General features: G+C 41.4%; 1 protein-coding gene across 4 annotated transcripts in view; it reads left to right on the forward strand.

Moving 5' to 3' along the window:
• The window catches only part of ripor1 (RHO family interacting cell polarization regulator 1), a 59,999-nt gene extending 37,624 nt beyond the window's left edge, over positions 1-22,375 (forward strand). For 2 of the 4 annotated variants that reach the window (XM_085778219.1, XM_085778218.1), the window contains exons 7-24: positions 1,023-1,172; positions 1,977-2,040; positions 2,558-2,601; positions 3,984-4,109; positions 4,423-4,571; positions 4,713-4,845; positions 7,589-7,714; positions 9,475-9,650; positions 10,398-11,076; positions 12,466-12,602; positions 14,146-14,266; positions 14,927-15,062; positions 16,112-16,273; positions 16,999-17,157; positions 17,251-17,447; positions 18,965-19,048; positions 19,397-19,487; positions 20,139-22,375. In XM_085778219.1, the coding sequence (XP_085634345.1) occupies positions 1,023-1,172; positions 1,977-2,040; positions 2,558-2,601; positions 3,984-4,109; positions 4,423-4,571; positions 4,713-4,845; positions 7,589-7,714; positions 9,475-9,650; positions 10,398-11,076; positions 12,466-12,602; positions 14,146-14,266; positions 14,927-15,062; positions 16,112-16,273; positions 16,999-17,157; positions 17,251-17,447; positions 18,965-19,048; positions 19,397-19,487; positions 20,139-20,236 (2,832 nt within the window). In that variant the 3' untranslated portion in view covers positions 20,237-22,375. Of the gene's footprint in view, positions 1-1,022; positions 1,173-1,976; positions 2,041-2,557; positions 2,602-3,983; positions 4,110-4,422; positions 4,572-4,712; positions 4,846-5,929; positions 6,047-7,588; positions 7,715-9,474; positions 9,651-10,397; positions 11,077-12,465; positions 12,603-14,145; positions 14,267-14,926; positions 15,063-16,111; positions 16,274-16,998; positions 17,158-17,250; positions 17,448-18,964; positions 19,049-19,396; positions 19,488-19,963 lie in introns of all 4 variants that reach the window. The other 2 variants (XM_085778222.1, XM_085778220.1) reach the window with 2 other exon arrangements.
• Positions 22,376-22,657: the final 282 nt, after the last annotated feature.

The following is a 22,657-nucleotide window of genomic DNA, read 5'->3' on the forward strand; positions in this document are numbered from 1 at the left end:
ATTTAATGTCCAAAGTGTCTATGCCATGGAACAATGCATTTAAAGCCGTAAATAGTTTCGTCAGATCTATTGTTCAATTCATTATTTCTTTTAAATTGTTATTTCTAATGACAACTTTCTTTTCTGTTATGTTATCTCATTACAACATTTTAATCGTTTTGTTTTTGTAGTTAGAAAAGGGGGATTTCTCATACAAGTCTTTTTTCCTTCCTCTACCTCATGATGTTTTCCATTGAGGATGAGGAAAGGATGTTCGAGATAAGATACTAACTTTTCCAGCACAGACCCTCTCTGACTATGTTTTTCGAGGGAAATCAGGGAGAAAGTGTTTGTGCTCAGCTGCTGGTAACTGCAGAGTCGCTGGGGTTATTCTGGGTCGCAAAGAGGATAAGCCTCAATTTTACATGCTAATACATATCTACTTAAGTGCATGGCCTCAGATTATGTACTTGTGTGGATTTAGAGACGCTATATGTGTAACATCACCAACTTTCTTGCATCTATAAGTAATATTTGACACATGACTCACCTGCTGAACAGGGAACTGTATGTCTTCTTGTCTCACACATGAGCACACTAAGTAGACATTAAAATAGAGAAATATACAACAAAGAACACATGAGTGGAAGACAAAGTGACACATTAAGAAGAAAGCATTAAAAACAAACAAAACCTGTAATAGTACAATGATTAAAATAGCAAAAATGGTAGAAATGGTATGTAAACTTATGTAATAAATAACAATAGACATAAATGACTGCATGACATACGTATAGCCCTAGTTTAAGAGAAACTGTCATATTTCCACAGTATAGTGTGCATATGTCCTATGTGATATTTGAACATGCGTAGATAGCAGCAGGGTCAATGTGGAGGAGGTCACTCCAGAGTTTGTGTGATCAGGGCATGATGAATGATGAAGTGTGAGTGTGTGATGGTACTAGCAGCCTGGCTCTAAAATGCAGATGGTGCTTTGTCCTCTTTACAGGATGAGATGTGTAATGTTTGGCCTCTTTTCCCAGATTGAGGAGCTGTATGAAGCCTACTGCCTGCAGAGGAGACTCAGGGATGGAGCCAACAAGATGGTGAAGGCGTACACTGCTTCTCCGGGCAGCAAGGAGGCCAGGGAGAGTTTAACAGAAGCCAATAAAGGATACAAAGAGTACACAGAGGTGAGACACTGAGGATAGGGGGTTGGAAGGTGGGGTGGAGAAAAATGACATAAGTGTACTGTTGCATTCCTTAAAGGAGAACTGGTCTGTTGCATAATAAGCATAATAGGATGTGCAGTAGGATGTTAGCACTATAGACCAGGAGCCCATTGGACAAAACACCTATGTTTTCTATTGAAATATGGCACTTAAGGTTTAATTTCTCCATCTATGAGGGAGTTGATTTCCTTAATTTGGTCACTAAGGTCTGGTTGAAATGACTCCTTAAATTTCCTTCTTGTAACGTTCTGTTATTATCTCATAGCGTGGTGAATGTGCAGGTCACAACTTGTCCACGAGAGCGTTTTGGAGTTGTTGGATTGTGTATTCAATGAGTTTGATGAGGGAAACCATCAAAGTTATCAAATACACAATCCAACAACTCCAAAACGCTCTGGTGGACAAGTTGTGACCTGCACAATCACCACACTATGAGATAATAAGGGAACGCTAGAGACAGAGTTGTTTTCAAGGTAAATTCATGCAAAACCGCTGATGCGTGTTCCCGTCAGGGGCCGTTTTTCAGGAAACAGTCTCTGAATTTACCTCAAAAACAACTCCGTCTCATAACGTTCCATTATTATCTCATAGTGTGGTGAATGTGCAGGTCACAAGTCAGTTTTAAGAAAACCTTAAGAAGAAGAATTACAAATGTTTTGTGAACCATTTTTATTTTTAAGAAAATCTTAACACAGATTTAAATGAAAATCTGAGCATGTCTAGCTAGCTCCTGCTCACTGAAGTCTCTCTCAATCTTCTCTATAGAACATGTGTGTGTTGGAGAACGAGCTGGAGAATCAGCTGGGGGAGTTTCACATTAAGATGAAAGGTAAGAATGACACATCGATCAACTTTAACAATATGTCTTTACTCTTTCCTCTCCCTGGTATGATTCCTCCTTCTCTCCTCTCTGTGTCTTCTTGCCATTCTCCCCCTGAAATCACACACTGGTATAAACACACACTCTCTTTTGGCTCTGCTCTGGATCAACAGGAAATGAAATATGCCAAAACTTCTAGTATTAGTGTGATACATTTTTAATGGGTTTGGCCCCCGACAGTCTATCTGATGCCTGAACAAACATGGCTGCTGCTAAATACTGTAGTATTAAGTCACTTTACTTGTTGCAACAAGAAGGTAGAGTTAGTCCATGCACTTTGATTTAGTAAAAAACCATCAAATGTACACAGAGCAGGGAGACGTTTCCAGCTCCTTCATGTGCTCATGATGTCATCATAGGTGATTAACATGTAATTAAGTGCTCTGCGGTATTTCCTGATACCTTTGATGCAGCTGGACCAGTTCAGCACATTCACAGTTTTCATCTGTTTCTGTTTGTCTTTCAGGTCTTGCTGGATTTGCTAGATTATGTGCTGGTGACCAGTATGAGGTTAGTTCTTTTCTCTCACTCTCTCTGGATTTTTCCATCCTTGATTGATCCTTGAGCCTAATTTATTTTTGCCGGAAAGCGTCGCTAAACAGTCACAGAGAAACTATAGAGGACATGAACACACTGGTTTTAGAGGAATGCAGAGGTTTTTAGAAAGTTTTCAGTAAACTTGGCAGGACAACATGAACTCTGCTGTACTAGAATTAGGTTTAATGGATTCTTTGAGATTGAGGCCGAGGCACTGGCGGGAGAACAGGGGCATAAAGGGACATGGCCTGAAATGAACTAAATGCTATGGACAAAAGTATTGGACCATTGACCGAAAGTACTGTATTAGGGGTTTCATTGAGTCCCGTGTATAAAATCAAGCACCTGTCTTTGCAGTCTGACTTAAAAACACCTGTGACAGAATGCATCATTCTAAAGAGTTGCTGGACTAAAATAATTACAACAACTTTTTTTGTGAAATTTGTTCCCTCTTGGATATTCCATGATGAACTGTGAGCGGTATTACTGTAAAGTGGAAGTGTTTAGGAACTACAGCAACTCAGCCCCAGAGTGGCCTGATCATGAGAGTTGCAGAGCAGGGTCACTGAGTACTGAGACGAAGAGTGCGTGAAAGTCACAAATGCTCTGCTGACTCAGTTACTGCAGAGTTACTGCAGCCTTTTTGATCCCGAGTGTGTTCAAGTATGTGTGTACGATCATACAAGTGTGTCTCTCTCTGTGATCTAGCACCGTACTACACCCATAGCTTGATGTTTAGGAAAGAAGAAAAGAAAAAATTAAAAAGGTATAAATGAGAAGAGACAGAAAAGAAAAGGTTTAGATTAGGGATGTCACAATTACTTGTTTTCACAATTAATTGCGGTATTAAACGCCACAATTAATTGACCGTAAAGATTTCTATATACCGTCACTTTCCGAAAAAGATTTATGTCGATACCATATCGGCAGATGTGTGCCAAAGTACATGCACAAATACTGGTCCATTTATCTAAAGTAACACTGAATTGGTAGGAATTTAAATGTTAGCCTGGAAATTATTAAAATAAACTTAAACATTTGGTATAGATGACAAATAATGACTTAAATATTTCAAACACTTCCCCCGGGAGATAAATAACTGGTCCTATATTAAGAGATTAGTAATGTAATTATATTGTGACTATATTTGATTTTACACATTCATAGTGTTGTGAAATGTATTGATGCATAATAATTGTGATAATTGTAATACCATGATTATTTCTGTGACAATAATCGTACCAAGAAAATCTATAATCGTGCCATCCCTACCTTAGATGGTTGTTGTGCCGCATATAATATAGACACAGCTCTGACTCAACATTGACGAAGTTTGTGTTTGTGTGTGTGTTCAGATCTTTATGAAGTACGGTCGTCAGCGATGGAAGCTGCGTGGCAGAATCGAGATCAATGCCAAACAAGTGTGGGACAGTGAGGACATGGTATTTCTGCCACTCATCCATGACTTCCTCTCTGTGAAGGTCAGTTCCTCCTGGTGTCTCTTTTAACATCTTTGAATTTATTTTCACTGCTGCCTTAGACCTATCTGGCATCTGAAATAGCTTATTCCTGCAAGATCGTCTCCTTTTGTCTTACTCTGGTCAGTACACCTCTGGTTCCAGGCTAGTTGATCCTGTCTCTCACTGTTTTTGTCTGAAATGTAATGGGACAATAAAGTTATTACTTCCTCTGATTAATATGACAGTGTGTGTGTGTCTGGTTGAGACACTCTGTCTGGAGAAGGCAGGAGACAATGGTTGCATGATCAAATTATTTTTCTTTGCGGTCTCCTAGGTGACAGAGCTGAAGAGCTTAGCCAATCACGTGGTCGTTGGAAGTGTTTCCTGTGAGACCAAGGACCTGTTTGCCGCGCTGCCCCAGACGGTTGCCGTGGATATTAATGACCTTGGGACTATTAAGCTGAGCCTCGAAGTCACCTGGAAGTGAGTTTTGCCAACCATCCACTCCTGAGCAATGTACTGTTTGTCCCTTTAATCAGCCAGGTGTTATTCAGTAACAGAATATCACTTAAATATTATATGGATTGGTTATTTATACACACTCATCCACTCTCCCTTCATCAGTCCATTTGACAAAGATGACCTGGGGTCAGTGGCCAGCACTGTCAACAAAGCCCCGACCGTCAGTAAGAGATTCTCAACAATCTTCAACCAGAGTCCACCCGACACGCCGTCTCTACGGGAACAAGCCTTCTATGTGAGTGTTGGACTAATGTTTTCTCAGAGCAGAGACACTCAAGTGTTTGTCTTCTAGTTGCTGACTGGTTGAACTTTGTGCTGATAGTCACAGTCACCTTCCTATTAATGTCTTATAAAACATGAGAGAGTGCAGTTGTGCCCAACCCGTGGGCTGCAGCCCCCCGATGGGCCATGTGGCAAGTGCGTCAATATATTTTTTGCAAAAGAATGCAGGTTTAGTGAATGGTTTTTTGTTTTTTTTGAAGTTATAAGAGCGTCCAGTGTTTAAAGGGATAGTTCAATATTTTGGCAAATTGGCCCATTGCCATAATCGCTATAGTCATAGCAGTAGGTTCGTTACCTTTAATTGTCGGTGCAAGCTATTTTTAGAACGGCGGAGCAGAGCGGCCAGCTGCTCAGAGCTAAACTACGGAGGCTCATGGAATTTCTTGGTTTCCCTCATCAAACTCATCAAACAAAACAATCCAACAACTCCAAAACGCTCTGGTGGACAAGTTGTGACCTGCACATTCACCACGCTATGAGATAATAATGGAATGTTACGAAACAGAGCCGTTTTCGAGGTAAATACAGAGTCTGCTTGCTGAAAAACATGCAAGGCAACATGCATCAGTGGTTTTGCATGAATTTACCTCTAAAACAACTCTGTCTCATAACGTTCCATTATTATCTCATAGCGTGGTGAATGTGCAGGTCACAACTTGTCCACCAGAGCGTTTTAGGGTTGTTGGATTGTGTATTTGATGAGTTTGATGAGGGAAACTAAGAAATCCCATTAGCCTCCGTAGTGTAGCTCTGAGCAGCTCACGGCTCTGCTCCGCCGTTCTAAAAATAGCTTACACGGACAAATAAAGGTAACGAACCTACTGCTATAACTATAGGGATTATGGCAATGGGCCAATTTACCAAAATGTTGAACTATCCCTTTAAAACCTCCTTTTATTGCACTGGTTATGACTGTACGCACCACCAGACCCAGATGAGGTGTCATGGTGTAGAAAACACTGCAGAGGGAGTTCAGGGAAACAGCCTCTAACTGCTCCCACTGCGCTTTGCTCCACCTGCTGCTCCTCCCACTTCAGTCTCTGCCTCGGAGTCTGACCAGGCGGCAGCACTGGCCACTGCTGGACATCTTCAGAGACACACTTAGCCACAGCTGTTCCTGTAGTGACACCTCGCCAACAAGACACGTCACATCTGTAAGTCATGTTGGAGACGTAGATCCCCTGCAGATTGTAGAAGAGAGCCCCCTTGGACATCGACTAGTAGCAGTGATGACGGTGTAGAACGTCACAAACCTAGAACTGTAGACTCCATTTGTGGAGCTATGATGTATGTAGATGATGTAGATGGTACTTTTAGCCCTTTTTAGTGAATTTATGATGATAGACTTGTATCATCCACCAGTAAATCAGTGAGTTTACCACCTAATTTAAAGGGATGGTTCAACATTTTGGGGAATTGCCATAATCCCTCCAGTCTTAGCAGTAGGTTCGTTACCTTTAATTGTCGGTGCAAGCTATTTTTAGAACCGCGGAGCAGAGCTGCAAGCTGCTTCAGATGTTTTCGAGGCAAATGCAGAGACTGCTTGCCAAAAAACTGCCCCTGACGGGAACATGCATAAGAGGTCAACAACTCTGTCTCGTAACGTTCTGTTATTATCTCATAGTGTGGTGAATGTGCAGGTCACAATTTGTTCACAAGAGCAGTTTTGAGTTGTTGGATTGTGTATTTGATGAGTTTGATGAGAGAAACCAAGAAATCCCATGAGCCTCCGTATCGTAGCTCTGCTCCGCCGCTCTAAAAATAGCTTTCACTGACAATTAAAGGTAACAAACCTACTCCTAAAACTATAGGGATTATGGCAATGGGCCAAAATGTTGAACTATCCCTTAAAGTTATGACAGTGCAAAAATATAAATACCTGTTCCACTCTTCTAAAAACAGCTTGCACTGACATTTAAAGGTAACGAACCTAGTCATAAGACTATAGGGATTATGGCAATGGGCCATAATGTTGAACTATTTAAGTTATGACAGCGCAAAAATATAAATACCATTAAGACAATAAAGGCACTGTAATTGTGTGTCTGTATTTGCCTGATTTTTTGCAATTGCTATTGACAAGAAAAGTGAAAGGATTCATCCACTGTCATGTACAGTGAAAAGTGTGTGAAGTGTGTCAGTCTGGAGTGTGCTGCTGATCTCTATCAGCCTGTACGCTGTTGGACTATTGAAGCTCATGGATGCAGAATTGACATGAGGCCTTCAGATGAATCTTTCTGGCAGCTAGTTTCCAGGATGTCCAGTTCTGGACGTGCAGTGTTCATGAAGGCAGCGGCAAAAACTCAACGATCACCTTCCAGCGTGTTGTAGCTCATGCACCTGCACCTCATCTTTGGTGTGTGTCAGACTTCACAAGATCTAGTCCGTGAGGAGAAACTGACCAGTCTCAATAGAGAGTCAATAGAGAGTTTCTATTGGCTGTTCTAAAACATATCTAATGTTTAATTAATTTGTGTAAAGTGAGTGTGTACAGCCTCCTGAGATGAGGCAACCAGGTTGGCTACCATGATCATGTCTGTACAGTGAGCAAGAGCAAAGCCTGTGGTCACAGTCTACATTTGCATAGACATTACTCAGCGGATAGAAAACCGTTGTTGGTCAAGCAAAGAATCAAACAGCCCTGTCTTGTGTGTATCCATGTGTCAGTGTGTTTGATCGGTGCTCTTCCCTTGCAGAACATGCTCCGTCGACATGAAGAGCTGGAGAACGGAACGGCTTGGTCCAACTCGTCTGAGTCCTCTGACGACTCCTACAGTCCTCAGCTGTCTACAGGAGGGCAACACAACTCCACACAACATACGGTAACACACATCGTATAATATGTATGTACGTATGTATACAAAGAATGAATTTACCGAAAGACCAAACTCTTCAACTGTCAATCATAAATCTGTTGTTTGAAAGGCTTTCTCAGTCATTTCCTGAGCAGTTGGCGTTTAATGTGCGTTTGGTTTTTGTGCTGTTCTGTTACACTCCGTCTGTTATTGTGAACCAGTATTTTTTATATCAAAAAGTAATGGCTTTTAGATGAGTCAGTCACCTCTGTCCTTCCTGTCCTGCCGCCTCAGGAGATAACCTCTCCTGAAATAAGAGTTGACCCTTTTATTTTGGAACAGTGGAAACTCCACTGACTTCAGGTTGATTTGAACCCGTGGGGGGGGGTTGGGTCTATTTCCTGGTTAGAGAGAATCAGCACACTGGAGATAAAGGTGCTTCCTACATTGCTGTATCCTTAATACAGATGCAGCCAAATCCTCTTCTGAATAACTGCCATTTGATATGCAAACTATTTGGCAGGGCAAATTTATGAACTGCAATTACCCGACCAAGGTGTTCAAGGAAGGCTCAGTCATAAGGTCGTACTCCTATTATGACAAATACAGTACATGAAGTATTGCTACACTTGCTGTCTTAAAGCAACATGGGCCAGACCAGAGGGGAACCAAAAGTTTCACTTTTACCCACCACGTCTCTCCCTCGACGCAGAGGGGAGGGGGGGATGAGGGGGGGGCGGTGTTTCGTACCCGTGCAGGGAAGTTACATAGTGCAGTTTCAGCCGACGCGACCCGGCTCAGGCTGCAGCGGCAGCACCATTCACCCTATTAACCATTTTTCTACCATTGCAATGAGTCTGGAAACATTATTTTAAGGCCGAAAAACTCCGCAATGTTACTTTAAAACGCTAGAAATGATTGATTGATGACTTTATGAACTCAATACCTCTAACACTTTTTAAAAATTGTTTAAAAAATCATGTGTAAAGCAAGTTGTAAAATAAGTAAATCAAAAACACAAACACATTAAAACACCTTAAAGGGATAGATCAACATTTTGGCAAATTGGCCCATTGCCATAATCGCTATAGTCATAGCAGTAGGTTCGTTACCTTTAATTGTCGGTGTAAGCTATTTTTAGAACGGTGGAGCGAAGCAGCAGGCTGCTCAGAGCTACACTACAGAGGCTAAGGGAATTTCTTGGTTTTCCTCATCAAACTCATCAAATACACAACCCAACAACTCCAAAAGGCTGCCGTGGACAAGTTGTGAGCTGCACAATCACCACGCTATGAGATAATAACGGAACATTACGAGACGGAGCTTTTTAGAGGTAAATTCATGCAAAACCGCTGATGCGCGTTGCGTACAGGGACAGTTTTTCAGCAAGCAGACTCTGTATTTACCTCGAAAACGGCTCCGTTTGGTAACGTTCCATTATGAATAAAACAGCAGCAGGGCCATTTATATGATCACAAATGTCACTGACTGACTGAATATATTTCCACCTCTGGTCAGGCTACTGAGCTCTGGTTTCCTGGCTTATTCCAGTCTTATTTCCATCACAGCAGATAAACTACTCTCATTAACACGTATTATTATCACTAAAGGAGGCAGAGAGAGAACTAAACATAAGTCGATCTGGAGGCAGCTGGGTCTGCTCCACTCTGCATCAAACTGACTCGGCTTTTTGGACTGTAGAAAATTGTGTGTTTAAACTACGTTGTATGTACAGTAAGTGTTTTGGGTGCAACCCTCCTGATCAATAAGCATGTTCATGTCTCTAGGCCGGGGTGACGACCCCAGAGATCCAGCCTGCTGTAAAAGGAAGTCCCTCCACACAACCTAACATCTCATTTAGTCCCAGAGACTCCTCCTCCTCCTCAACTCCGAAGCCCACACACAGAGTCAGCGCCATCAGCGAGGTTCCTGATACGCCCGGACACCAGGCAGAGAGCAACAGGTGCTGCTTCATTCGCTTTCTCTATTCTTTTTTCTTTTTTTTTTTTATCAGGGAGAAACATAGAAAGTCATTTCAGTACCATTACACCCATATAGAGCCAAACAAAAACATGTATTTGGACAATTGTGTTAACATATTCTCCAAGCTATTACTGTACTCTCCCTTTTATTTTACAATGTTTTAAATAGGAACATTTGAACAAAAGAACTCACATTTACTCATTTTTCCATCAAGATTAATAGACTGGTACTTCAAGCCATGTAATAGAGGTACTTAAAGCAGTTCAGGTCTCTGTGATTTTATATATCTGATCCACTTGGACTACCAACTCTTAAATTTCTCAGAATGCAGTTTTAGTCAGTCTCTCCATGATGTAGATTTGGTGAACAGTCCCTTGCCAGTCTTCCAGTGTCGGTGCGTTGGGTTGTAGCCATTTCCTTGTTATAGCTTTCTTTGCTCCAATCAATAATATCTTCATTAGATATTTGTCTGCTATTGATTGGATATGTAATGCCATGGTACAAAAATACATTGAGCTGACAGTCATTTGAAACACATACTCCAGACAATCAAGAATGTCATGCCAGAAAGATGAAAGTTTCGGACTCGGTTTCTCTATTCTATGTGCCGACCTTTTGACATTTGTTGACATTGCTTTTCTCTTTATTACGTTATGTGGTATACACAGATGATGATCTTATATGTTCATCAATAATTAAACTAACACATACATGAACTCATTTACAGGAAAGAGGAGAAGGTGACAAAACCTGACAGTGAGGAAGACAATGCAATGCAACAGTCTCCGATAGCAACAGCGGATGGCGCGGCCACCAACAGCCACGCTTCATGCAGTTACTTGCGCTCTCTGAGCCACATCAGTGAAAGCAGCGCCGACGGCGTCGTGTTGACAGACAAGTCAGCCGGCGAATCAGGGGAGGTGGTGTCTCTGGTTTCCCTCGTCTCCATCAACGATATAGAGATGGAGATGCCCAGCAGAACTCCTGAGCCACCCAGCCCTGCCGCCGCGGACGCATCGCCAAGGAGACAAGCTGTTGCCGAGGAAAACACACCGACCGACGCTGTCGTAGATCAACAGCCAACAGAGGTGCGACAGGACACGCCCAGCCCCGTCCTCACGCACTCCTCTGCCAACACCGAAGAGACGGACGCTCCATCAAACCTGGAGTTTGACATCCTCCCAGAAAGCGGAGACGTAACGTACGTGGCCCGGCGCGTGGCCGTGGACGAGGAGGGATCCGCTGCGGGCGCAGACTGTCTGTCCATGGCGGACGATCGTCCAGTGGACTGTGGGCTGGAGGACGCCCTGGGAGCTGTAGTGTCCTCTCTGGATGATTACAGAGGACAGTTCCCAGAGTTACAGCTGCTGGAACAAGAGCTGAAGCTGCTGCAGGTCACACTGAAGGTGAGGACACGTGTGTGTGTGTGAGAAACAAAGGTACTCAGAGCAAGGAATCGCATAAAACAGTAAAAGTTATGTTTTAGTATAAAAACAAGCTTGTGAGTCAAATGATTGTGTTAGTAAACAGATACACAAACACTACAAGGGCTAATAATATACTTTAATATATTTGTATGATGCATGATGCTTCCAAAAAGCCACATTTTTATTTCTCATCTCCTGACAAAAAACATCTTCTGATCCAGTTCTGGGTTATTTCTCAATGTACGTTACACTAGCAATTTACATAGGACAGAGACTGTCTTAATATAATCAAGAGACCTGTTATCTCCTGTAATTCTGCTGTCTGACACTCACATATCTTTAATTTATATCTGTAGAACTTCTTAAACTATACAGTCTTTTTGGTAATGGTTGCTTTACTATCAACCAGTCGATGATCATATTTTATACTGTATAATACATTGTTTTGAAATGTTTTTGCATTGAATTGTATTTAAAGTTCAACAAATTCCCCTGTTATGTGTGTTATGTATGTGTATTTTCAAAGTTAGTGAGTAATTATGTAAATTATTTGCAACCTCAGCGCATTCATGAAAAATTGCGAAATTGCAAAATTTAAAATCAATATCAACCACAGCCTCAAGCAATGTGAACATTGTTTGGATTAATGCAGCTCTATCATTCTACTAACACTCTAGAAAAAATTAAGAGACCACTCCCAAAATGATCAGTTTCTCTGGTTTTACTATTTATGTACAGTATGTGTAAAATTAACTTTTTTTTTGTTTTATTCTATCAACTACCGACAACATTTCTCCCAAAATCGAAAAAAAAATATTGTCATTTAGAGCTTTTATTGGCTGAAAATGACAACTGGTCTTTATAATCTTCCTATAAAATCAGATGTGGTTCAGGTGATGACCTGTGTCTCATTAAGTAGAATGAGTTGTGTTTGTGTTGGTATTTTTTTTTTAAAGGAAAAAGAAAGACTGTCATACATGTAGAGATTTAAGAAACATTTGTGAAAGTGGTCTCTTAAAACTATTTTATTCTGAGCTCAGAGAGAAGAGAAGGATGTACGTATATAGGGTGTGTATATACACACACACACACACACACACACACACACACACACACACACAAAACACAAAACACAAAACACAAAAAAACATTTTATTTACTGTTTGTTAACCTCTGTCACTGACAGCAGGTTACTTGAGTTATCAAGTGGAACCAGGTTTGACTGGTGTATGATTGTGTGTGTGTATGTTCATGCCCAGTGTGTTTCCTATTGTCTTTCCATTTTGTGTACAGAGATCTGCATATGCATGGACTATGAATCTAAAGAGTGTGTGCGTGTGTGTGTGTGGTGTGCGTGTGTGTGTGCAGGGTGGCAGGCACAGCCGTTCGCCCAGCATGGTCAGCCTCACTGTGGAAACGGCTCTGGGCAGCTTTGATTTCCTCAACACGTCTGACTGGGAGGAAGATGAGGAGGACAAGGGTGACAGTAGGAGCAGAAGTGTCCGGTCAGTGCTGAAACCCAAACAAACGTCACATAAACAAACAAACAAACATATACATATCCAATCATAAGATCAGCTTGAAAACACACTCTTTTGTCAAGTAAATAACCTTGGTGTCAGTGATCTGCAGACATGGAGAACAGTCTGATATTGCAGGATGTTGCTGACATCTAGTGGATGTGTGTTATATCATCGATGTGGCGCAGATCCGTAAACTCAGGCAAAGTGATAGTGGAAAAAACAATTTTATGGTATACATTTAAGCTTAGAATCTTTCATTTTTAGTGCTTTACACATTAATCATGTCTCGGCAGCAGTATTTTTTTATGATAATGTTATTGTTGACCATTAAAGGGAAATTGAAATTTCACTCATTATCTACTCACCCTCATGTTGACTAAGGGCTGGGAGAAGTTTCAGAGTCCTCCGTGGCTTCTCTGAGTTACAGGGGGTCTCGGCGTAGCAGTGCATGTCCATATAACGGTTGCAAATGGATACCAACTGTCTACGTAACAAAAAGACACACCAAAAAACATCCAAATACCTCCATGCTGCTCGTATGTAATGTCCGTCTTGTATTGAAGCCCCGAAATGCGAAATTGTCCCGAAAAAAATTAAATAAGTCTATATTTCAAGCTTGTTTTGTAGTGGAAGCTTCTCGAAGCTCCTCTTCCCGATTCGTCAAATTTGGACGAACTGGGAAGAAGACAGACCCTGGTTCGTCCAAATTTGACGAACCGGGAAGAGGAGCTCCCGCTACAAAACAAGCTTGAACTATCCCTTTAATTCACCCTGCATGTTCTTCATAATAACTCCAGAGTTGACAGATCTGACAGAAAACAATTCTGTATTCATAAATTTGGGCTTCAGGCAATCAAACAAGGTCTTCTATCAGTACTGGATAATGTCATAAGTCTATAGCTTTCTACAGGCAGACAGACAGGCAGATAGAGCTTCCTCTGTGATAGTTCCTGCTGCAGTAGGTCTCCATGACCACATTTGTATCATGATTAGACAAACAAACTCACAAGGTCAACTGGTCCAGATGAATGACCAGCTGACCAACAGACAGACAGATATTGCCACCTCTGCAGCCATGAGTGAAGCGAGAAAAAAATCAAGGTTTTGACATAGGCTGAGGTTAACTGCTTGTAATTCAACAAACATCATGAAGCAGCAGCTACAGATGCCAGCTGATGAAAGCAAAGAAAGCTCAGTAACTAATGACGCTGCACATGTCATCTAACATTTTATAACAGCTTATATATGTTAAGAAGCTAATTAAGTAGTTTCATAGGGGAGTTCTCATTGTAAAGTGGTACATAGATAAAATAATTACCAGTGATATTTCTCCCTCTTCAGAGAGAGTTGCATCTGACACCTCAATACTTTTCTTTATTTTATCCAATGATCTGTGCCGCTACTGTAACAATGTGACACATTTCACTTTTATGTGTTTCTCATTGATCGTGTATTGCGCGTTTCATACAGTCTGTTGACCCGTGTGTCTGTTCCTCTGGACACTCTTGTGTGTGTGTTTGTGTAGGTCTCTGCAGGACAGAGGCTGGCACGGGCCCTCCTCTCCCCCCTCCCCCCTCACCACAGGCTGCGGCACGCTGGACTGCTCCCTGGTGGTCCATCTGAAGAACTGCAGCACACAGTTATTGGTAACCAAGCCATGACTTCTACAGCATCTACAGTGTATCCCCCACTTGTCAAAAACAATTAAATAAAACATAAAATACACAAGAATGGCACAAGATGGAAGATAATAACAAATAGAAAACAATTAATATACAAAGAGTTCATTTGCAAAAGCAGTTAACTCAGTAACAAAACAGACGTTTCAAAATGGCATTTATCTGCTTTTGCAAATGAACTCTTTAAATATATTATTTATAGTGGAAAACCAGAAAACAAATGAATAAAAAGGAGAGGGAGTGATTTCCAGAAGAAGAATAAAAGTTTGTTATGTAGAATTTAATCAGATTATTTTATGATCTCATAATTTCATAATATGTAAATTTCTTAAAAAGCAGCATTAGCAAAGTTAAAGTAGTGACATCAAATCCATCCTGAACAGCTGCCAAAAAAAAAGCCTCTTTTGAAATTTGTTACCGTTTTTACATAATCAAATAGCCAAATGTTGTTTTATGCATTTCTGTCCAAAACATATAAATAAAGGTTAAATGGAATAAGAAAAAAAACCTTCCTGCCCATGAAGCTGTAGCAGCCTCATCAGTCAAAACTAAGTGTTCTGACCAGTCAGTTCTTGATTTGACATGATGTAATAATGAACTCTCTGTGGTTTGCCGTTGTGCGTGTAGCGTCTGGGTATGTTTGGTCCTCTGCGGTGTGGAGAGATGTACGCCTTAGACCGGCTCCTGAGGGAGGCCAGGGTGCTGGAAATCATCCGACGCATCACCAAAGACAACCCGAGACGCCTCAGACAGCCTGCTGAAGGTATGTCCATGTGTCTACACATGGCTCCACTTGTGAATATTACATGTTGCCATCACTGTTCCCCTGATAGCACATGAACATCTGCACCTCTTTTACACTGATTCCATGTTCTGTTAACTCAAGTTGAAAATATTTCAACTCATTCTCATTTACACTTTGTCTTCCATGATGACAAAGCCAAAACTGAATCTGTAATTGAGTTTCAGCTCAGTTTCTTGATCAGCTGTTTGATGTTTCTATTATTGATACAGTGAATGTGACACATTATGCATCATCTGGTACCAAAACACCAGTCTTCTTCACAGTCATACAAATACAGCTCTGGAAACAATTATGAGACCACTCCAATTTCTTCTTAAATAGCATCTCTACATGTTTGGCAGCCATTCCATTCAGGTGTCTATTGAATTCCAACATAAGCAAAGCTCATTCTACTTAAAGAGGCACTGATTAGCTCATCACCTGAACCAAATCATATTTAATGAGGATGTGAAAGGATTAGTGAGGTTATTCCACCAATGCTGATTTCACAACTCTTCCTAAGTTTAAAAAAAATGGACTACTTAAATGCTCTTACTGACAATATTTATATTTTGAATTTGGGAGAAATGCTTTCAGTAGTTTATAGAATAAAACAAAAGTGTTCATTTTACTCACATACATATCTATAAATAGTCAAACCAGAGAAACTGATCATTTCAACTTAATTTTTTCCAGAGCTGTAGATTTGAACCAAACCTGCTTCACTATGTGAAAGTGACAACAAGCTACATTATATCAGTACAGAACATTTTTTTCAGTTTTCATCTCATTTGACAGACAAACGTGGCTAGAAGGCAGAAGGCTGTGGTGGTGAGGTGCTGACACTGTGTCAGTGCAGTAGACTCAAGGTTTTTGTCACCACCAAGTCTCAAAATATGTGTTGATGTTCCTGTATGAATAATAACTAAAAACTCCAACTGCAGCTATGTCTCAATGCCCCAAGCTGGATATAAAGCTTAAACTTCAGAAGCCTGATTCTTAACCCTCCCACCCTCTTTCCATCACAGTGATACCTCAGCTGGGTTCGTGCCTTGGTGCTGAGTCACTATGGCAACAGTGTGTGGGGCAGGGGAGTGTCTACAGCATCTCTGCTGAGAGCTTCCTGGTTACGCTCTCCACGGCTTACACCAGATTACTGCCGGAGAAGGCCAGCGGCATGGCCGACACAGGTACATCAGCATCCATGAGTGTGCGTGTCTGTTTGTGTGTCGTTAAAGGGATAGTTCACCCAAAATTCAAATTTCACTCATTATCTACTCACCCTCATGTCAACTAAGAGCTGTGAGAATTTTCAGAGTCCTCCGTTCCTTCTCTGAGTTACGGGGGGGTCCGCGCAGCAGTATTTGTCCATATAATGGTTGTCAATGGATACCAACTTTCTTCGTCCAAAAAGACACACCAAAAAACATCCAAATACCTCCATACTGCTCATCTGTAATGTCCCTCTTGTATTGAAGCCCTGACATGAGAAATTGTTCATAAAAAAATTAAATAAGTCTATATTTGTTTGTAGCGGAAGCTCCCAGTGTCTCAGTTCACTGCTCTTCCTGTGTCCGTGCAAATCTCGCGTGATTTGCACTGACCGGCGGAACAATTTCTCATGTCGGGGCTTCAATACAAGAGGGACATTACAGACCAGCAGTATGGAGGTATTTGGATGTTTTTTGGTGTGTTTTTTGGACGAAGAAAGTTGGTATCCATTGACAACCATTATATGGACAAATACTGCTGCGCGGACCCCCCCGTAACTAAAGGCACGGAGGACTCTGAAACTTCTCCCAGTCCTTAGTCGACATGAGGATGAGTAGATAATGAGTGAAATTTCAATTTGGGGTGAACTATCCCTTTAAAGCAAGTGCCATGTTAACATGTGTATTGATTTGTGTGTATCTAGTGTTCGTGTCTCTGATTGAGCGAGTACTGGATCAGAGGTTACCACGGCGAGGCACCAACAGAGGCACAGTGACGGGGACACTGTTCCAGCTGTGGACTTACTTAGATGCCAACGACATCAGTGACATAGAAACACACATCACAGAGCTCGCAGAAGAGGGTATCTATCTCTCACACACACACACTCAAAGCGAAATGACTTTACTCCTGTCCTGTCTGTGGTAATAAACAGTGCTAACCTTCCTTCCACCAGTGTGGCTGATGCAGAGGCTGGCGTCCTGTGACCAGGATGTGATCGTCCAGACGCTGAAGCGGCCTGCAGAGTGCAGCCTGAGGAGAGCAGGACTTCATGCTGTAGCAAAACTACTGAGAGACCCACGAGGCAAAGTGTCAGCGTCTGCCAGCTCAGTGCTGAGGAGTCTGGCTGCTCAGCCCCGGCAGAGAGAGCAGGTCAGAGGCTCATTTCTTTTCTTAAAGGGACAACGAGGAGTTTTGGAAAGGCGAAGCGTTTTCACACTACATTTATGAGCCTCCGTGCGCACCATGAAATTATTTGACCGGCGCAAGACAGACTCATGTTTTCATTCATCAAGAATTAAAGTCAGAGGTTCAAAGACGATCAGATACCGTCGTAGTTCCGACCATAAACGGCGATTTGGCGACGTTATTCTCATGACTCGCTGCGAAACCGAAAGTAAAGGAACGCTGGTGGCTCACCCAGCATTTCCGCCACCACTAATAATAACAAAATAACGATAGAGACAAAACGATATATTTATCGAAAATGGGCCCATTAACAAGTGTGGGTAACGTAGATTCATCCACATTAATATGAGACTTTTTTATTGTCGCAGAATTTTTCGTTCTGCCGACAGAGAAACTCCTCGTTGTCCCTTTAACCCTCCTGTCCTTCTGAGTCAAATTGACCAATCTGTTCCCTTCCTCCATCCTTCCTTCTTTCCTTCCTTTCTCTCCTCCTTCTTTCCACAATCCCTTTCCCCTTCCTTCCTTCCTTCCTTCCTTGACCTAATCTGTTCCTTCCCTCCATTTTTCTTTCCTTCCTTTTCCCCTTCCTTCCTTTCTTCCTTCCTTCCTTCCTTCCTTCCTTCCTTCCTTCCTTCCTTCCTTCCTTCCTTCCTTCCTTCCGTCCTTCCTTCCTTCCCTTCTTCCTGACTTCTTCTTCCTTCCTCTTTTGATCCAATTGACCCAATCTGTTCCCTCCCTCCATATTTCTTTCCTTCCTTCTTTCCACAATCCTTTTCCCCTTCCTTCCTTCCCTTCGTCCTTACTTCTTCCTTCCTTTTTGACCCAATTGACCAAATCTGTTCAACTATCTTACCTTCCTTTTTTCCTCCCATCTCTCCCTTTGTCCGTCCTTCCTTCCTTCCTTCCTTCCTTCCTTCCTTCCTTCCTTCCTTCCTTCCTTCCTTCCTTCCTTCCTTCCTTCCTTCCTTCCTTCCCTGAGTGCAAACATAAGACACACCGGACAGAGAGTGAAAGAAGTCATCCATAATGAGGCTTCGTAATAACTATGTCCAAATCAAACAGAGGGAGTTACATAAGGACCTGCCTCTATTCAAAGTTTTTTATGTTCTGGAGTTGAGTAACTAATCAATAAACTCTCTTTATAATCATGAAGGCAAAAGCCTGAAAAGATCATTTATAAAGTCTGTCTCTTTTAACTTTTTAACTGTTGACCCACATCGTTCATGACTTTGTCTTTAAATGTGATCCTTTAGTCTGTTTAAAGTCTGCTGTAGCATATTTATGACACTACTTGAGTATTTTACTGTGAAGACATGTTTATTATTTTTTTATGGACAGTGTGAGACTGCGGCATGGTTTACTTATTATCTTCCTGCCTTTACTCAGTTTTTATTTTAAAATAAGATATAGAATAAAAGTTATTGGACTCTAATAATAAGGCTTCAATTACATAAACACATGACATGTTGTGTTCTCCTCAGGCTTTGGTCAGCTGTCTGGAGCTGCTGGAAGACCAGAGTGTGGACACCAGAGTCTGTGGCTGCAAAGCCTTGGCTTGTCTCAAGGTAGAAACACACATTTGAATGATCCAGTTGAAAGCGACACAGGCAGCAGCTCTGTGTGTCTGAGGGACAAAGAAGGGCTGAGTGAATCAATGTGCTTCACACAGCGACACTACAGATCACGTTAGACATTATTAACGTTTATTGTGTAGATAATGTTCTCTCATCCAAACCTCTTCCATTCTGTCAGAAAACATTTTAAGGGCAATGTTGGCTCGATAGATTATAGCACAAAGATGATCAAATGATATCACCGTCATACAATTACGTATGTTTGCATCTTGTTTGTTCTGCATGATACTCTTTGTCTTGGTGTTACTGACCACTGTCGTCCATCTGTTACCTCCCCAGGCCAAAGAAAGCATTGACCAGTTAGTGTATCTCTGCCGGACGGACAAGGAGGAGGTCCGCGATGCTGCCAAACAAGCTCTGCTCGTGCTCGGTAATAACAACCTTCATATTTGTCAGAGTGACAGAACAGGGCGTACAAAGAGAGTAAAATGAAAGTAAACGTATCACTAGAAAGCACTGCCTTCTTGACAGTAGTGAAGGGGCTGGTTTTTAAAGTTCAGGGGTTTACTGTATGACTTTGTTGTGACCTTTTAAATAATAAAAGATTTTTAAAGTAATTTCTTAAGCTGGAGCCAGTGTAATGAAGCTGACCCAAATCTGAGCATTAATGTCAGTTTGCATAACTTCACAATGTTGGCCTAAACCTATTAACTAAATAAGACCCATGTTAAGACATAATTAGCCTAAAATGGCATTTGTTGGGTGGGCTCACTTTGAATATGTTTTACATTTGCAGAAGATGCATTTGTTGCATATATTTGTGACTATGGTGACTGAAACTTGCTTTTTTTGTTATTTCATCCATTTATTTTTTATTCCATTTCTTTCATATGTTTGTGACATAAGGCCATAACTAGGCAGAAATAAGAAATGTACATCTTTCCTGTCATCTGCCTGATTTTTCTTTTTCCAACACATATGTCTATGGGGAGTGTCGACACATTCGTTCATTTTTTCATTCATTCCTTCATTCATTTTCTTTTTTTTTCCATTTTTGTTCTCTATTCATTGTGTGGCACAGGGGAGGAGGGGAAGATGGCCCACAGGCATGTGGAGACATCTCAGGACAGCATACCGAGACTCTTCGCTCCAGGAAGCATGGCCAGCACAGCTTTCTAACAACACACACATGCTCACATGCACACACACACACACAAATGGGAAGGTCAGTCGCACAATATGAATACTGTGTATTGTGCGGTGCTTTGACATTTCTCCCATCCCATCATGAACCAATGCTGAAACTTACAAAGACAAATATGATCTATAATACACATTATGTACACTGTCAGAGAGGTTACACTGACGTTCACATATAGGACAGTGCCTCTGCTTAACACTGGGCAAACATTTAAAGTCAGTAAGCTACAAATCCACCAGTTCATGTGATAACTACTCTGAGAACATCAGCTGGAAAAGATGCTGGGAAGAATGTATAATGTGAGCAGGCTGGAATGGAAAGATGGATGAACGGAGGAATTATAGGTAGATGGATACTGAAGGAAGAAGATGTGGAGGAGATGAGAGGACAGGGAGTGTCTATATGGACACAAAGCTGTTTAAAGGCACTTTTCATGGTATACTAAATGCCAAAAATGTACAAAATGTTATAGTTTCTTGTGATTGTTGCTATCAAAGCTTTTTTAAATTTCACATGTTGAGCCAGAAGACTCTCTACAGAATAATACATCTTCAAACTCCAGCTCCTTTTCTTAGTGGATACTGTTGGCTCTGGCTCAGGCTTAAAGGCTGTTTGAAAAATCCTGTTTCAGATGGACGGCTGATTCTGTGACATGTTGTCAAACTCAACAGTAAGAACACCAATTGGCTTCTCTCATACAGCTCTGCCTGCACTGTAGCCACTGGCTCACTTTACACCTGTTGATTGCAGTTTTTGCCAGATTACCTTTCTGTAGGAGTTGCGCCGAGGCTGTAGTCAAGATCACTGGTGCAGTCCACGTCTGACTGGTCCCCAGAAGTCAGGATAGTCCCTCTGAGACCAAATTTGGACAGAAAAACAACAACAATGTAAAACCAACAAAGCTACACTGCACAGCGACAGCACAAGACTGAAGCCAGACTCAGACCAGACTACAGCCCTGACCTGCAACGTTGTGAAATGCACTCACAAACTGAGACTGTAGAGGACGTTTCCATAGAGACGGTGACTGGTTCTCTGACCTGGGATAAGTATTGGTTTGTGCTCAGAAGAGGGATATTCAGAAAGGATTGATCTTGTTATGAATTTCTTTTTCACTGCAGGAACAAACAGCAGATTATTGAGACAGTAAACTCATAAAGATCTACAGAAACATAACAAAGATGTATTTTTGAGATTTTATTCTAATCTCTCTTATCTGACTTAAGTACGTGGTGGCTGTTTGTTGCTCCTGTGTGTTCCACCTCTGTTCCTTTGTAGCATGATTGCACTCACTTGTCAAAACAACAGCGCATCATCTGGCAATGTCAACAGCAAAAGTGTTACTACCTGTTCTGAATGGCCTCGCCAGAAGGAGAAAAGCCTGTTGTCATAGCAGCCTCCTCGCTACATCCCTCTGCCTCCCTGATCCCTCTACAGTACAAGAGCTCTGTGTGTTTTGTGTGTGACAGATAGAATATTTTAAACCCTGCCTAAGTACAGGAGGTGTGATGAGTCCTGATGCTGAGGGGATTTTTATAGAAGCCAAGAAAGAACATATTTGCAATTTTTTATCCCATAATTATAAAAATATTTTCAGTAGGAAACATTTTTTTATGTACGATGATGTATATCCTTAATAAACAGGGAAAAAAAAGATTTTTATCATCCTTCAGGAGGATTTTAGGCTTTTTTTTTAATAGTTATTCAAATGCTGTGAAAGGTATTGCCCTATGGAGGCACATCAGAGTGAGGTGTTTGTTCCTACATTGAAAAAGAAAGAACAAAATTGAAAACATCTTGAAGATCTTTATTTGGACTTATCAGCCTTGTGCATGCTGAATCACGTGTATGAGCTTAAAAAAATGTAGATGTAGAGTTTGGACTTTGGATTGTTATAGGAGAGCCGCAGCCTGGGAAGCGAAGAAATGAATGAGATTTTTTATTGGATTGTATTGGTGGATTTGATGAGAGAGGACAGGATATATGTTATGTTTTACGTTCTTCCTGGATCTTTCAGTGGAGCTGGAATCCTTTAGCCAAATGTATTTTAAAGCTGCTGGTGATGGGTGAGCAGGTAGGCCTTCACTGTATTACCCAGCGTGACATGTTGTTTATGCATGCAGTAGTAGACTCAATCAGCTGTAGTCAGGTAGCCACCGCTGCCACTGGTTTATCAACCATGAACCGTCTTCCACTTCAAAAGATGAAATCAAAAGCTTTCCAATCTCTGTCTTGTAGCCTTGATGTTTTATGTTGTCGACACACTGGCAACAGGTTGAAGAGACGAGAAGTCAAACTGTTGCTCTGCACAAAGACTGAGAGACTGGAGAAAATAGAGAATAGTTGAAGCAATTCAGTGCCATCACTCTTTATAATTATGACATATCTTATTCTTAATG

This window comes from Trachurus japonicus, chromosome 6 (genome assembly GCF_045865225.1).
Source record: "Trachurus japonicus isolate A0001 chromosome 6, Traja_1.0".
Taxonomy (NCBI): domain Eukaryota; kingdom Metazoa; phylum Chordata; class Actinopteri; order Carangiformes; family Carangidae; genus Trachurus; species Trachurus japonicus.